Source organism: Pogoniulus pusillus, chromosome 7 (assembly GCF_015220805.1).
Source record: "Pogoniulus pusillus isolate bPogPus1 chromosome 7, bPogPus1.pri, whole genome shotgun sequence".
Classification (NCBI taxonomy): domain Eukaryota; kingdom Metazoa; phylum Chordata; class Aves; order Piciformes; family Lybiidae; genus Pogoniulus; species Pogoniulus pusillus.
The window spans coordinates 12,632,539-12,647,954 of record NC_087270.1 but is presented as its reverse complement, the minus strand read 5'-3'; the positions used below and the strand labels follow the sequence as shown (position 1 = coordinate 12,647,954).

The window sequence follows — 15,416 nt, the reverse complement described above, 5'->3', positions numbered from 1 at the left end:
CAATGTAGCCTGAGTAGAATTTATGACCGCACAATAAAAAAGTTTAAAGACAAAGTTACTTATAAAAAAGTAATTTGTGTTTGCAGTCACTCTTTGTAGTAGGTTATAGGGGTTACACAAGAGTGATCATATTCAACAGATTATGGGATCTTTGAGAAACAGGTAGCTGCTCTGGTAGAACAGCAGAAAACCAAAATGCTATTTATGTTACAGTGCATTAAAATGAAGGATGAGAAAGTGGTAGACAACTTTGTATAGTCTAACTTCCTTCACTGACAAAGAATTTTGTTTATTGTTTGATTTAATTTTTTTTTATGTGAGAAGAATTCCAATACTGGCCATGAAGATTATTTCTTTTGGTTATGTTGTGTAGCTTGCCTTCCCATTTATCCAGCCTTGTAGCATACAGTGGAGCACAGCAGCGCAAAATTTTAAAGCAATTTATACTAATAATGACAATAGACAACAGTGTTATGAGTATGGTCATATTTTAATTAAAGCATTGAAACACATCTTAATTGTACACATCAAAATCTTACTGAATAATATAAAATTATGAAACATTGTTTTATTCCTTATGTCATACTGATAGCTAATAGGTGGGATGAGACTGCTGGATTCATTTGCCTTAGAAAAGAGTGTAACATGAAAAAGAGGAAAGAATGAGAAGGGCAAATGCAAGTCTTCATCAGTCCTGGAGCTGTTCTACTGGCATGCATGTGTGGCATTTTCAGGCAAATAATTGTTGTCTGCAATTTCACAGGGTTTTGTGAGTGTCCTTCCCCTCTGACATTATTGCCTAAGCGGCATTTTAGTTTAAAAACAGCAACTGTTCATAGTGTAGAATTAGAATATGTGACTATACAATATGAATTGTATGATTTGACCAACAGAAATCTGTAGGATGATTTAATCATTTACCTTTTTTTTTTTTCCCCTTAGTGTTTATGGCTGTCCTTTGGCAAAAAAAAGAAAAACACAAGATAAACAACCCCAAGAACCAGCTCCCAAAAGAAAACCCTTTGTGGTTAAAGCAGATAACTCTTCGGTAGACGAGTGCTATGAAACTGATGGAACAGAGGAGATGGATGAAAAGGAAGAGGAAGAAGAGGAAGAGGATGAAGAAGAGGAGGAATATTCTGATGATAATGAGGAGCAAGGTGATGAGGAGGAGGATGATGAGGAGGTAGATCATGAAGAAGAGGAGGAGATTGAAGAAGAAGAGGAGGAGGATGAAGAGGAAGGTGAAGATGTAGAGGATGAAGAGGACGATGAAGAGGAGGAGGAGGAAGAAGAGGAGGAGGAGGAAGAACGTGGTAATAATCAGAGTATTAGTAAAATGTAAACAATGTGTGTTTTCTGGGTTAATCTTCTAGTGTGGTGTGTGAGGATTTAGCTGTGCAGTTCTCATTAAGGCTAATGGAAGTCATGCAGTTAAATCTCTCTGCTCCACACTGAAAATATACCCCACTGCGTTCCCTTCACGTTTGTTTTAATAAGTCTGTCTGCCAAATATTTTTTAATACACCAGCACTCACATTTCAAACGAGGGTCAAGGTGTGTTTGTGCTAAAAAACACTTGCACAAGATGTAATCCTAGTAGTGGATTGATGCATGCAGCTATCAGGAGAAAATTCCCAAAGGTACAAGCAAAGCAGCAGCTACAGCTGAATGCCTGTACTGATCATTTACAAGTGTGTTTGCTGGATCTGCTTATAAAATGCCAATGGTTACCTACCTAAAAGCTGTCACAAGTTTGTAGATTTTTTTTTAAAGCAAAACCAGACCTCTTCCCTTTGAAAACTTTGCCCCATACTTCCCACTGCTCCAAGAAACTATTCAGGATGAACTGTTATACTTTAGTTCTTTGAGACTTGAATGCTGTATACTTTAGTTGATTCTATTAAAAATATAGAGAGTGAGAGGTTGACATAAAGTCCTTCTAAAATTAATGTATTTTTTGTTATCATACCATGGCATAAATGCCATTTAGACATACAGGTGACTGGTAGTAACCAAGTTTATGTAGCAGCCATGTGATTAACCTATTCACTTTCCTTTTTGGGGATATTGGACTCCATATAACCACTATTTTCAAAATATATAACCAGTGTCCATTTACTCAAGAGTCCATATGCTGATAGCATCATAATGAACTGGGGTGAAATGAAAGAATCATGCAAAAATTAATGAGCTATCTAAAAAGTATTTTGTTCCCATTTCCAGGGAACACGTTTTTGGTTGGGTAGATTCACCTTTCTAACCAATAAAAATATAAGAAAAGCTTTCAGCACTCCTCAGTTGGATTCCTCTTAGGAACCAGGTATGAAAGTTGTATGACTTTTGTTTCAGCATTCTATAGGGTCAGCTCTTGAATCTTATAGGATAACTTTGGAAATACTCTTTCCATTTTGACAAGATGATGGCCAGCTGGGTCAATATAGGCATTTTCTCAGGTATCTAAATCTGTAGCATTTCTTCAGTTGCTTAAATTTGCCAGTAAAATTAGTAGAACATACATGGCCAACCCTAAAATTTGCATGTGTTTGATGCAACAGAAAAGCCATTTCCTTTTGCAGGGAATTGTCGTGTTTCAGAATCTGAAAGAGAAGCTGTATTAAAATAGGGTGATGTACAACTGCTCCTGATACCCTGATGGGCAAGCACAGGATACCTAGTAGGTTCTTTGAGATAATGATGACTGGTTTGTTTAGGCTATGGTGCAACTGCTGCCATGATTTCAGCTGTGAAAATTTTTGAATCTACACTATCAAAAATGATAAAAGGGGAAAAAAACCTAAACAAAACTCAAGAGCTCAAGAAAATTGCTTTTGGCAAGCCCGCAGGCTTGATACTCAGTTTACTTTCCCTGTCATTATGAAACACAGTGGTTTACTTATTCCAATGCAGTTACACAAGCAGTTAGTGGTCCTAATCAATCTACAGAGGCTGACATTGCTTTTTTGACTACTTTCCTTCCATATATAGTAGGCTGTGGTTAAGAACTGCAAAAAATTGCACAGAGGTACCTATATTAGCTGCTCTGTATATTACATGGCCTTAAAAATTGCATAAGTTATTTTTTTTTCTATGACCCCATTCTATTCCAGTAACGATGCTTCTATATCAAATATTAATTATTAAGGAAAAAAAAAAACATACAATGAGAGCAATGATCATAGAATCCTACAAGAAAAATATTTAATGGTCTTTGGAGGATCAACACAGTAATTACTATGCATCAATCCCAGGTAGAGCACAGCTGATTTACAAGAAAGTTCTTAGTTATTAATGAGGAAGGTAGTATGGAGTTCCTGATGTCTATGCCAAGGAACAGAGGGTGATAACAGTTTGCCCTTGGTGAAGCTCAGAAAGTAATCAATAAGTTTGATTTTTTTTTTGAGATAGTTTTTGGTGGAATTTGGGCTGTTGATTTTCCAGGGAAACAAAGTGAAATCCAGGTTAGGGGTTCTAAAATGACATGGTCTGAACATGGCACTTGCCTTTACCTATTGACAGTATGGGAAGATTAGGTCTGTCAGCTCTGAATTTCGCTATCTCAGTCACTTGCTGTTCAATACTATGTGGACACTGTAGTAAACCACCATCCACCTTTTAAGTCACATTTGCAGGGAAGTCTGAATGTGTCTTAGTGTTCCAATCCTATGGAAACAAAATACAGAATTATCCACTGCACACCAGGATGCCTGCACAGTCTTCACAAAAGCTTCTGCCACTTCTGCTATAGATTGTAGCAGTTTGGAAAATGTCTATAAGGAGTCTAGGTGGATAAAAGAGTTAAAACCATGAGGATCAATGTTAGAAGAACCCCAAACAAACAAAAAAAAATCCCACTAACCCAAACCTAAACTAATGTTTAAAATTCCTCAGCAATGTCCATCATATCCTCTTTAAATTTCCATTCAGTGTGCTGAGTCTCTGAAGAACAGATAGCTATGCATCTATTTATGAACAGACTTGAGAAGCCTTTAAGTTCAGCACCATCCCTAAGGAAAGATGAATCTTTCCAATTTCCCTTATTTCCCAGAAAGAAAGGACAGATAAATGACCCATGTGATGATACCCTGACCTCTCCATAGCAATACAAATGGGAGGGAGTTAGAGAAAGGTTGCTTTCAGAGTGCCCATTCTCTATGGGTGGCAACCAACAAGAACCTTTGGATTGGAATCTGAAGGGTGCATTTGTTTTGCAAGGCAGACTGAAGTCCTTTCTTCTGAAAAGAGCCCGCTTCAGGTGTCTGGGTCTGAAAGATTATTTCACAGTTTTTCTATTATAGAAAGAAATTTCCATTGGAGTAGCTCCTGGAACAATGGTTCCAAGGCACCATTTAGCCCTGTGAGGGCATTCAAGATGGCTTGTACTCCAGGTATTTCATAATCTGCCAGGGACAGGAGGAGTCAGGTTGATTCTAGACCTAAGGAAATTTGATGCTTTGACCAAATCCATTTCACAGATGATGCTACAAAATATAATGCAGTTTCTGAAGAGGTGAATTATTATGATGTATAAATCTTTTAGACACTCCCTTGCATTTTCCATTGAGCTCAAGATAGCTGGCATGCACAGTATATCAAGTACAGCACCCAATTTTTCTGGTGAAACACTGCAAAACCAGCTGTAAAACATAAGGAGCAGTGTATATTCAAAGGAGACAACACAGTATTAAAAAATAAATAAAAACTAGCTCATGGACGTGGAGTTATAGACTTGCTCTCATGGTTTTTTTTTAAGTTGTAAGATTTTTTTTTTTATCTTATAATATGTTTGGATTTTTTCCTTCACTTGTATGAATTTACACAGAAACATAGGCCCTTATAATTTGAAATCCATCTATCAGCTCTAAGCTTGTTAGTGCCCTCCATTATCTTCCTGGTCCCCTCAGGAGGTTGCTCCTGAAGTTCTTATGTCCTCTAAGCAAGAGGAGATGTAAACATCAGTCTGAAGATGAAAGAAGCCCACATACAGTGGAAACCCTGGTGGCATACAGTATTCCAGCTGTGAAGACACTCTGCACCTTGAGAAAATAAAGACAACGAATCTGTGATAGCAAGGTCACCTGTCCAGCCTACTGACCACTAATCATATTCATTTATTTAAACAACTAGTGGGAAAGTTACCATCTATTTGGGGAACACAGTAGGTGTTCAGTACTAATCAGAGCGGAGAGCTAAACTCACATGTACCTCACAGGGAAAACACCTCGAAGAAGAAAATTATAGCTTTAAATTGAGCCCAGAATGCATAATTACACAGCTTAGGACACTATACATAAAAAACCCATGCATTTTCTATGGCCAGAAAAGACTAAAATAGTGTGACAGCTTCACAAGGTGAAGCAGATTTTAACCCTTTGTTGATTAAACACTTGTGCTGTATTTTTTCACCTCCTTCATAAAAGCAAATACCCTGTGCTTTGAGTATCTCACAAATAATGACCTGAAGAACAGAAAATAATACATTTTCAGATGGGAGACATTTATTCTGGTCATTGCATTAGTTTCCTCTGGATAAGAAGTTAAAAGTGCCTTTCAGGTGTAGTTGTGAAGTGCGTCAAGCCTTGGAGTGGTTGGGCCAAAAGACAGCATCCAAACTTGTATTGATAATTTCTTTCTGCATTGAAGATGCAGGCATAGATCACAGCAGGTTTCTGCTGTTAAGATCTTTATGTAATTTCACATCATATTTCATACTGGAACAGGTAGTTCAGAGCTAGAAACTTCAAGGTTGTGGAGTAGGATGGGAAAACAGGTAGCCAGTAAACACCCTCTGGATACCTTTAATTCTTTGGGGAAAGGTTCAAGTCTATTTATTGCAGTTGATATGTTTTTGTGTTTGATTGGTGGCTTGCTTAAACATGTCTTTGTATTAGTTTCATAAACTTTGGCTTCCTACTGTGTTCCACTATTTGCTACTCATAGACAGGATATCTTAAGAGCTTTAATTAAACATTATTTTTTTAATAATTCAAAGTGAGGTTGGGCCTGAAACTGAACTTTCTTACATCAGAATAACTTTATGTTGATAGTTACATTTACATGAGGTTGCATGTGCAGTACCAAACTTTTTCTCCCTGTAGACTTCCTTAAAAGTGAAAGTTTAACTCACAAGTTCAGTGAACCTTCCAGGCTGTGTCCAGAAACTTATGTGTAACTTTAAGCAGTTAGTAGCCCACTTTGCTTTAATTTCCATGTTCAAAGTTAGCAATGTGCTTCAGTATCCTTCTGATGTAGAGGTTTGCATTTTCAACTCCATCCCTAAAAACAAAAGGCATTAAATGGTAATGTGAAATATCTGATCTTTAAAGATCAACTGACTCAATTATAGCTTTATGCAGTGTAAAGAAATTATTCGCCTTTGATGAGACATGTTATAGCTCTTTGCCATATACAATTTCTGTTGATATAAGCAGAAATTCTCTAGAGGACATGGAACACATTCAGCATCACATCTGATTTTAATGCTGCTTCATTCTGCATCTATTTGGCATGGCATGGGATTCCTTGCTTGTGGTTTTAGTTCACTAACCCTTTCCTTCAGTGTCAGCTGAACATGCAGTTCTGGGCCCATAATGTCAAATTCTTTCAGGACTTATGTGTGACTGAACATTTCTCTAGTCTTAGCAGAGCCATAGGTCAGGAAAGGAACCATGTATTTCAGCAGTGCTGGAGAGCAGATTGCAGCACTGTCTTGAAGTTGCCTTTTCTGTTTTTCTGTTGCATTCCTCTGTCTGCAGAGAAATGCTGAGTGGAGCCTTGGTTTAGCCTCTTTCACTTGTTGTCTGGCAAGATCACATAGTAAAACCAATTCTTTCTGAAGTAAGATGGCTTAGAGAAGAAATTCAGAGCAAAAGTACTATAGCTGTAGAACCATATTCCAGTTCTTGCTGAGTCCCTTTGTAATCAGTTTATTACTAATGATCTCCTGGCTTTGGCACAACTGTGCCGAGAAGCTGGTTGCTTGCATGTTACAGTGCTTTAAAGAACAAAGACTGAAGTAAATTATATAGCAGCTCTTTGCACCCATATTTGCAAACATAGTGACCCATGCTGTTGTAGAAAGCCTCACACCTGGAATACGGCACTTTTGGAACCATACTCAGAAGTTGTGCAACACCGAATTGTTCACATTCCCGCCTTGAATTCCTTTACCTTTCACAGTGCTGCTTCAAAGACTGCATGGTTCACACCATGCTGCAGCTTACACAGTGGCTGTGGATTCTGCATGAATCTTTCTTGGTGCTACAAATATAATGATTTTAAAAAATAAGTTTTACTTGATCCACGATAGACATTCTTATTCTTCCTCTTGTAAAAAGTATGCTAATGGTTGTATTAGAATTTGTTTATTATCTAACAAGAGCAGTCTGTGGATGTCCTCTGAAAACAGAGCCTTTCCTAGGAGCCAGGGATCCTCCTGTATTTGGAGGAGTGAAAGGAATGTTTCAGACTAGAATAAAATGGAAATTCTGTCCCTGCCTGTAACTCAGATATCTGAATTGAGTGCGAGAGGTGATGGAGAATCAATACCACATTTCCTTCTTTCTTAACACCGAAGTTTGGAGGCTAGACTGGAGACCGCTTTATGCAAGCAATGCTCTTCTGCATTCTGCTGAAGCTTTATTACATCCTAGAACTGCAGAAGCCCAAAGGGGGGCATTTGTCTGGAAAGGCAGGACATGCTGGGTTCCTATGCTCCAAGGACACTATAACCATCTTAGGAGTTGACTGCTTAATATTAGGTTACAAAGTCAGTCCTGGGAGCAGGGATCAGGTGCTACATGATGTACAATAAAGACAGGGGTTTTTGCATGACCCAAAGAGCATGAATGAAAATGCATAGATCTTACTCCATTCTTGTGTTTTCTGCTTCCTAGCGGAGCCTGTGTCCAGTCTATCTTTTATTGAGATGATTAGCAGGTGTTTTCTGGGAGATGTGATAATAAGTCTGTTCAAACTGGGAGAGCTTTTACTTGTAATTCTTCCAACTCTTTCACAAGTGACCTACTAAGCGTATTCTAGCTGAGAGATGGGTAGGTGAGCATGAGCAAGAGAAAAAAAGTAAACAGGAAGTTCTTCCCTCGGCTACAGTTTAATGTAGTCAAAGCAACATTTTATGGGAAGCCTTTTTATTTTAGGTGCTTATTAGAGCTTATCTATTACATTAAGTTTCTCTGGGAACTTATGTATGAAAACAGGTGGTGTCTTGAATCCTTCAAGGAATAGGTGGCAGACAGGTGGAGAGCTTCTGGATCTGATTTAGTACACAGAGACGCAGAGCCTTGGAAGTTTGATCAGTGTTAGAGTTTAGATGCCTCCCAGGCTTAAATCACAAATGAACGTCAGTATAGTTGTATCACCAAGAGAAACAGAAATATGACTGTTCCTTTCTGTACAACATGCCACATGGGAAGTTCAGTCTGAAAGTGATGTAAAAACAACTGCTGTTATTCATAAGATTATTATTTTCAAAGTGGGTTATATTGTAATACCCATGTAAGGATAAGCATGAGTTTATGAACAAATTTGATTCTGTCACTGGAGGATCTCCTGATGTGGAAACAGGAAGAATATGTTACAGGTGTGAAAGGAAGTACAGGATTTATGCAGGGGGAAAAATGCAGAAAAGCATGAGGAAATTATTTGGACATCATCAAGAGATTACTGTAGCAAGCAAGTGAAACATGCTGTTAGGATTCCTTCCTGGACAGCAGGAGGTTCCAAAGATGGTAAAGCTGCAGCCTAGAATCTTCATTATGCAGAATGTTTAAAATAGTAATGCAAAGGCTTTAAGAAAGAAGGGCATTTAAACAGTTCTTTTGCAGTGTTATATTTTCCCCTCCCTAAAATTTTAGCATTTTCAGAACTTCCTTACATGATGTAATTTACTGTGTCTTTATAACATACTGATGGAATTTTATATTCTTGTCATTGGTAAATTTTGAACTAGACAGACGTGGATCACTTTTAAAAATCCATCCAAGTAAGTATAGACTCTCTGAAACATTTTATAATATGGAAAACTAGGATTATTAAACTTGACTTGAGCTGTGGAGGAAGTACAACAAGTGAGCCAAAATCAGTAGCTGTCTAGAAACACATAGCTAGAATCACAAAAACATAGAATGTCAGGGGCTGGAAGAGACCTCAAAAGATCATCTGGTCTAACTTCCCTGCTAGAGCAGGATCTCCAAGTAATAGCAATGTATTAATAAAAGAAATAATAATTGTCCTTTGGAGAATAGGTGTTTTGCTTTAAATCTACAAATTGTGCATCACTGGGAAGATAGGCAGTGTGGAAATAATTTACACGGTTTACCTGAGTTTCAGGAAGGGATTTGATGCAGTTACATTTAAGAAATTTGTTTTGAAGTCATAACACATAACACAGCAACAGATACAAAGAGACAAACTGGAAAAGTTCATGTTGAGTAGGTAAATGCCGTTGGCTCTTAAGTAGCTTAGCTACTTAGGTGTGCAAAAATTGAAGTTAGTTAGACTAGAACCTAAAAATAATCAGGTTAAGTGCAACTGAAAATGAACATCACTCAGCATTCTCCATCACAAAAAGGTAGGGAGTAAGGGAAATGTAGATGACGAAGCTGAACGGAAGAGTTATGAAGTATTGGAACAGGCTGCCCAGGGAAGTGATGAAGTCACCATCCCTGAAGGTATTTAAAAGACATTCAGATGTGGTGCTTAGGGATGTGGTTTAGTTATAGTGACTTAATAGTAGTGGTGAAATTGTGAGCTCTAGGAGAGTGGCTGGACTTGATGATCTTCAAAGCCTCTTTCAACCTCAACAGTACTATGGTTCTATGAAAAGGATAAGGAAAAAAGGAACAAACTCCCTAAGAAAAAACTTTACAAGTAAAATCTGGTACTCATGCAGAGTACAGGCTTCCTTTGATAAGCAAACACAACTGAAAATCAGTAACTATATTTAAAGTGGAAATAATTACATCAAATAAATATGAGTCTTTCCATGTAACTCAGAGTCACAAGCACCTATAACATCTAAGCCATCTACATTTTGTTTCTGCCTACAGTTAAAAGATAGCTTCTTTTTGGCAGATCCTTCATGCCTTCCTCCCTGTAATTCCTCCTGTGTCCTAAGAAAGGTGTTGCTAAATTTCACCAAGGAGCAATTAGAAAGTTTTGAGTAAAAGCAATTGCAATAGGACTCATTCCATCAATGTACTTAATAGTTTGTCAAGAGAAATAACCACTTTTAGAGAGTAGTTCAGTTGATCTATTTTAAATACTTATTTTAGGATGAAATAAATCACATTCCGGGATGCAAATGCTGTCTGTTGCCTATAAATGGAGTCTATCTCATATGGAAACATGTTGAATATAGGCATCTGTATTCAGTCAGAGACCTGAACTGAAACAAAACCAGTAAAAAGAGATAGTGTATCCCTATAGAAACAGATTCTAACTTTTCTTTTTCAGAGTTTTATATGGGAGAAAAAAAAATCTTAGTTTATGAACCTAAAATGCATTCTTCAGACTGTATCCTTTGCAAAGCAATGATCATGGAGTGGAATATAAGTAGGGGCCACTGTCTCCTCCACAGACTTTGGAGTAGCCCCATGAGAAGTTCCATATCAAGAGCTGAGTGGGTGTTCTCCCATGGATGCAGCCGGTCCTCTGCTCCCCTGCTGTCTCAGTATCTGGAGAATAGCTTTGGCTTTCTCATTGCCTACTGCCCTGCTGAGCACTGAAAACCTGAGAGAAAGCAAGAAATTGACATGCTCCACTGAGTCATTACAGGGCTATGAGACAGATTATCTCCCCTCCCTCACATAGACTTCCTGGAGAGGAAAGGTAGGATGAAATGAACACCAGTCATCAGCTAAAGATGTCTCATTATCTGTACAGACAGAAGTCAGGTTAATACAGTTAAAGGGCTGCTTGAATCTGATTCTCAAAGAAGCATGGACCAGATGGCAATGGCTGACTAAATTGTACTGTCCTTGCAAACCCAGCATACCCACTTCTGATCACAGATACTCTCAGCAAGCTCCTTCTCAAATCTAAATGCATGCCTTCATACCAAATATTCAAGATACTGCAAAGCAAGCTAGCAGACTTCATACCAACCTGGGATGTTATCTACTCAAAGGGATGCCCGTAGGCAACCAAAAAGTATTTTCTGCTCTCTTTGCAATGGAAAATAAATATTCCCCACTGTATTCATTGCTGTGGTAGTTTGAGGCTGAGGGGAAATCTTATGTGTGTCTTCAGCTACTTATGTAGAGACTAGAGGGAAAATGGGGATGTGCAGTGGCAGAATAAGAGACAACAAAGACAAGTTGTAACAGAAGAAATTCTATTCAGAAATAAGGAAAGATTTTTTTTCACCATGAATGTTGTCAGATACTGGAGCAGATTTCCCAGAGATGCTGTGATATCTCCATTCTGGAAGATACTCAAAACTGGACTGAGAGGCCAAGGCCTTGAGAATCTGCTGTAAGTTTGCCCTTTTTTTAGCAAGAGTTGGACCAGATAGCATCCAGAGGTCCTTTCAAACCCTTGTGTGCAACAAAATAGCCTCAAGAGGTCCTTTCCAACCCTTTCTTTTAAGCAAGAGTTGGACCAGGTGTGCTCCAGAGGTCCTTTGCAACCTCAACTGCTCCATGATTTCATGACACTAATGCAGTGTATGTGGCATGTGGGATGCTTCTAGATTAAAAAATACAATCAGCATCAAGTATTGAAAAGAGAAAATATTAAATGGAGCTTAGATAATTTTAAAGAAGCTGTTGCACTCTTGTCACTTGAAGCAAAAGTACCAGTAATGATCATTCCAGAAGGGCTTTCAGATAGCTTTAGATCCTTTTCCAAATCTGTATGGATCCGGGTAGCTTACAGAGATGTAGGTTGGGAAAACATAGATGTATTAAAGAGGCCTAGTTTTAAAAAATACATTGCATACTCATTCATCTGAATAACTTGATACTTTATCTAAATTCTTGCCTGGTTCTGTGATATTCAGAGGAATAACTCAAGGAAAGAACATCTGTATTCTACCAGTACTTTATGTGAACATTTGTAGATTAGGATGCTCTTCATGGAGCTTTGGCATAGGCAGAAGCATAATAACAGGTCGTAAGGATGGCAAGAGCAAAGAAAAGAATATTTCAGGGCATTAATTCTATACAGTCACCTGCACATGCAGATGAAGATACACTGGTTTGTACAGAAAATTGAATGTTGGAAAATGCTACTATGCCAAAATAATTTATTAATGTTCAGTGGTTCTGTTTAAAGTGCATTTTAACAGCAAAAAGAAGAAAGAACAAAGAATGTTGTTGTGTGCTAGTAATCCCTCCACAATGGGAAAGAAATTCAGATCTCTGAGTATCACTTTTAGTCCTGAGGAAGAATAGTAAGAAGAAGAAAGTACTACGTCATTTTCAAGTATCAGAACTAGATAAAAAGTGGAACTCATAGAAAATTAAAATTACTACAATATTTTTTAAAGAAAAAAATATATATATACCAAGCCAGTAATTATGTGTAGTATTTAAAAGTCTATATGGACTTGCTCTGTGTCAACATTCCTGCTTTGTAGTACTGAATCCTTCTGTGATGTGCTGTGTTCTTTAGGTCAAACCTTTCTTACCATGCTTAATGACTTCTACATGTTTATTTCACTTTGAGCACTGCTTAGTGGATGAGTAATATCATTATTGTTGGAGAGTCTAAACAAGTAAATTCCAGGATTGTAACTGTTATAAGTAGATGTAGCAGGCTAAAGTAAAGAAGAAAAAAATAATCAAGTAAATCAGTGAAGAGTTATCTTTTGCTTTTGACTGGCATTAGGACATATAAGATCCATAAAGGAAGCAACAACAATAAATTAATTGGGTCTTTACCTAAAATACTTGAACTTCAGAAACGTTTGTGGAGTTGAAGAGAGGATTACACATGATCAGATTCGGTATTCAGTGTACCTCTGAAATAAGCTTTATCAAAAGCCTGAGCTTTCACCTGGCTTCCATGTCAATGGCAGTGTTCAGGCTTTTAGAGACCTTGGTTAGTACTTTGGACAGGTACCTATACGCTCTCTTTCTTCATTGTGGAATGCAGAAGTTGTTGAGGGCTCACTGTTTTCCACTTCTTTAGTTTTCTTATTCATAAGATTTTCTCAGAGAGGAGAAGGCAATGTATAAACAACAACCAGCCCCATATAATGAGATTCATTTTTGCCATCATTGTCTCACTAAATATTTCTCATAGTCAGCTCTAATAGATTGTAGTGTGGAGGTGTATGTGTGCACCTCACTTGACATGGAGAAAGATGATGATTGAGTAGTATCATATGCTAAGCACTCAGAAATTGACCAGTAGCAGTAGCAAGAGCAGAGAAGTGTTTCAAACCAGGCAGCACTGCCTGGATAATAATGAAACCATCCATCTGGCCAGAAGCCTGTTAAGGTTCAGCTTGTTAGCCATCATGTTTTCCCAATGCTTGGGACAAAGTGAGTAATTTGATACACACAGACCACAGATTTGGAAAGTCTTGTGTCTGAAGTCTTTGGCCTTTGGTAAGAACATAACTGCTATAGCTAAAGTATCATTGCCTCTCTCTGCAGAATCTCTCAAACTAAATGATGTATATTTTACTTGCAAAAAGAAGTGCTGTTTTGTGTGACTCCTTACACCAAAACCAGCAAACCATTTCTTCTGGGGAAAAAAAAAAAAAAAAAAAAAAAAGGAAAAAAGAAACCTAAGTTTAAATATGGATGTGATAAGAACAAAGGGAGGAAACAATCATGGTTGTAGAGGCTATAGTCATTTTCCAGTGACTCCTGGAGACATGGAAAGAGTCACTCAACTTCTCTGTGTCTTAATTTCCCATCTGTAAAATGGGGTTAAAATACCTACCTCACAGGGGTGTTGTGAGGCTTTTTAAAATAATGTTTGTAAAGTGCTTTGAGATCCTTGGATGAAAGGTGCAATAAGAAATCAAATTATTCACTTTTTTAGTGCAACACAAGGGTGCACTTCTGTTGAGATGGCTAAAGGCTTCCAGGTTTTTACGCCTATTCCATATACTCTTTGCTGTCATTTCCCTCCTGTTGTTTGTTGTCCTTGTTGGGAGTAAAATGGACCTTTTTTTGCAATCAAGAATATCTGAATTGCCATAGTATTGTGCAGATAAGGGCTAAAATAATCTGACATTCTTTTTCGACTGTGTTGCATATTCTTTGTCCATGCAACCTTAAAACTAACGGGAAAAAGGATATATTATAACCTTGTGTGCTTTTCACTTAAAGTGGCTAACCTGTGCAGTTTTTGAGACAAACTCAGCCTCTTCATGAGATAAACTGTAATTTGGATCAATAGTTGCTAGTCTTATGTAGAGGTTACAGAAGGGGTTACAGTCCTATATGTTTTGCAGTCATTTAACAAACAGCCACTAAACAGCATAGTGTAAAGGCAGTTTCTGAGTTAAAGGTTAAATCTTAGGAATAACAGAAATGTGAAATGAAAGCAAGATCAGATTTTACAGAGCCGAATCGAAGAGAAAGTAAGTAGATTCATCTTGAGCTGTTAGGCTTACATACTTTCCAGAAGACTCTTAACTAATACATAAACTAATTCAAGACATAAAATTTCAGTTTAATGAACAGGTGACACATGTGCTTCACCTGAGCAGCTTCAGCATCCAGCAGACTGTTGTCTGAGATTAAATACTACACATATATATCCTTTTCATTAAAATTAACTGATCCATGGAGTTAAGAAACATGAGCAAAATGGTTGTTAAGGAAAGCAGACACAAGAAAAAGCCAAAAAGTAAAAGAGGAGAAACGAAACTTGATTATTTTGTTTTCCTGCCTCTCTCATCCAGGATTCATGGTTTACACTTTTTTCTCCTCCACCACTTTTTCTTTTCCTTCCTCTTCTCTTTAGGATTGAATAGGCAGGAGAACTGAAAAATAATATAACCAAATAAACAGCATAAAAGATATTTAGTTACAGCTCTCACCTACTTAAAAGGCATTTACACGTCTTCACTCATACAGTACATGACTCATATTGTGACTTTTCACTGTTGTGGAGGCAAAGGATAACACATTCCTCCCATTGGTGATTATTTACATTATTTTCATTCATGTAAAACCAAGCACAAACCCTTAAAATAAAAAAGGCAACAAATGCTGAATATTTTCATGCTTCAAAAGCTGACCCAGAATAGTTAAAGCATTCTGGAACAGATGTCTAGATGGCTTGAGAAAATATGAGGGTTTTCCTACTCTCAGTATTTTGATAGATTGGACTGATTTCACCAGTTATTGTAGATATCTCATTTTAAACTTGAAGTCACTGGCAATTTTGTGTCTAGAGCTCACTACTACTTTAATTACTTTGATGTTCTTTCT

General features: G+C 37.6%; 1 protein-coding gene across 21 annotated transcripts in view; it reads left to right on the top strand.

Moving 5' to 3' along the window:
• The window catches only part of MYT1L (myelin transcription factor 1 like), a 322,031-nt gene that overhangs the window by 224,212 nt on the left and 82,403 nt on the right, over nucleotides 1-15,416 (top strand). For 16 of the 21 annotated variants that reach the window (XM_064145914.1, XM_064145912.1, XM_064145913.1 and 13 more), the window contains one exon: nucleotides 943-1,316. In XM_064145914.1, the coding sequence (XP_064001984.1) occupies nucleotides 943-1,316 (374 nt within the window). Of the gene's footprint in view, nucleotides 1-942; nucleotides 1,317-2,279; nucleotides 2,324-15,416 lie in introns of those variants that run through there. The other 5 variants (XM_064145922.1, XM_064145915.1, XM_064145924.1 and 2 more) reach the window with 2 other exon arrangements.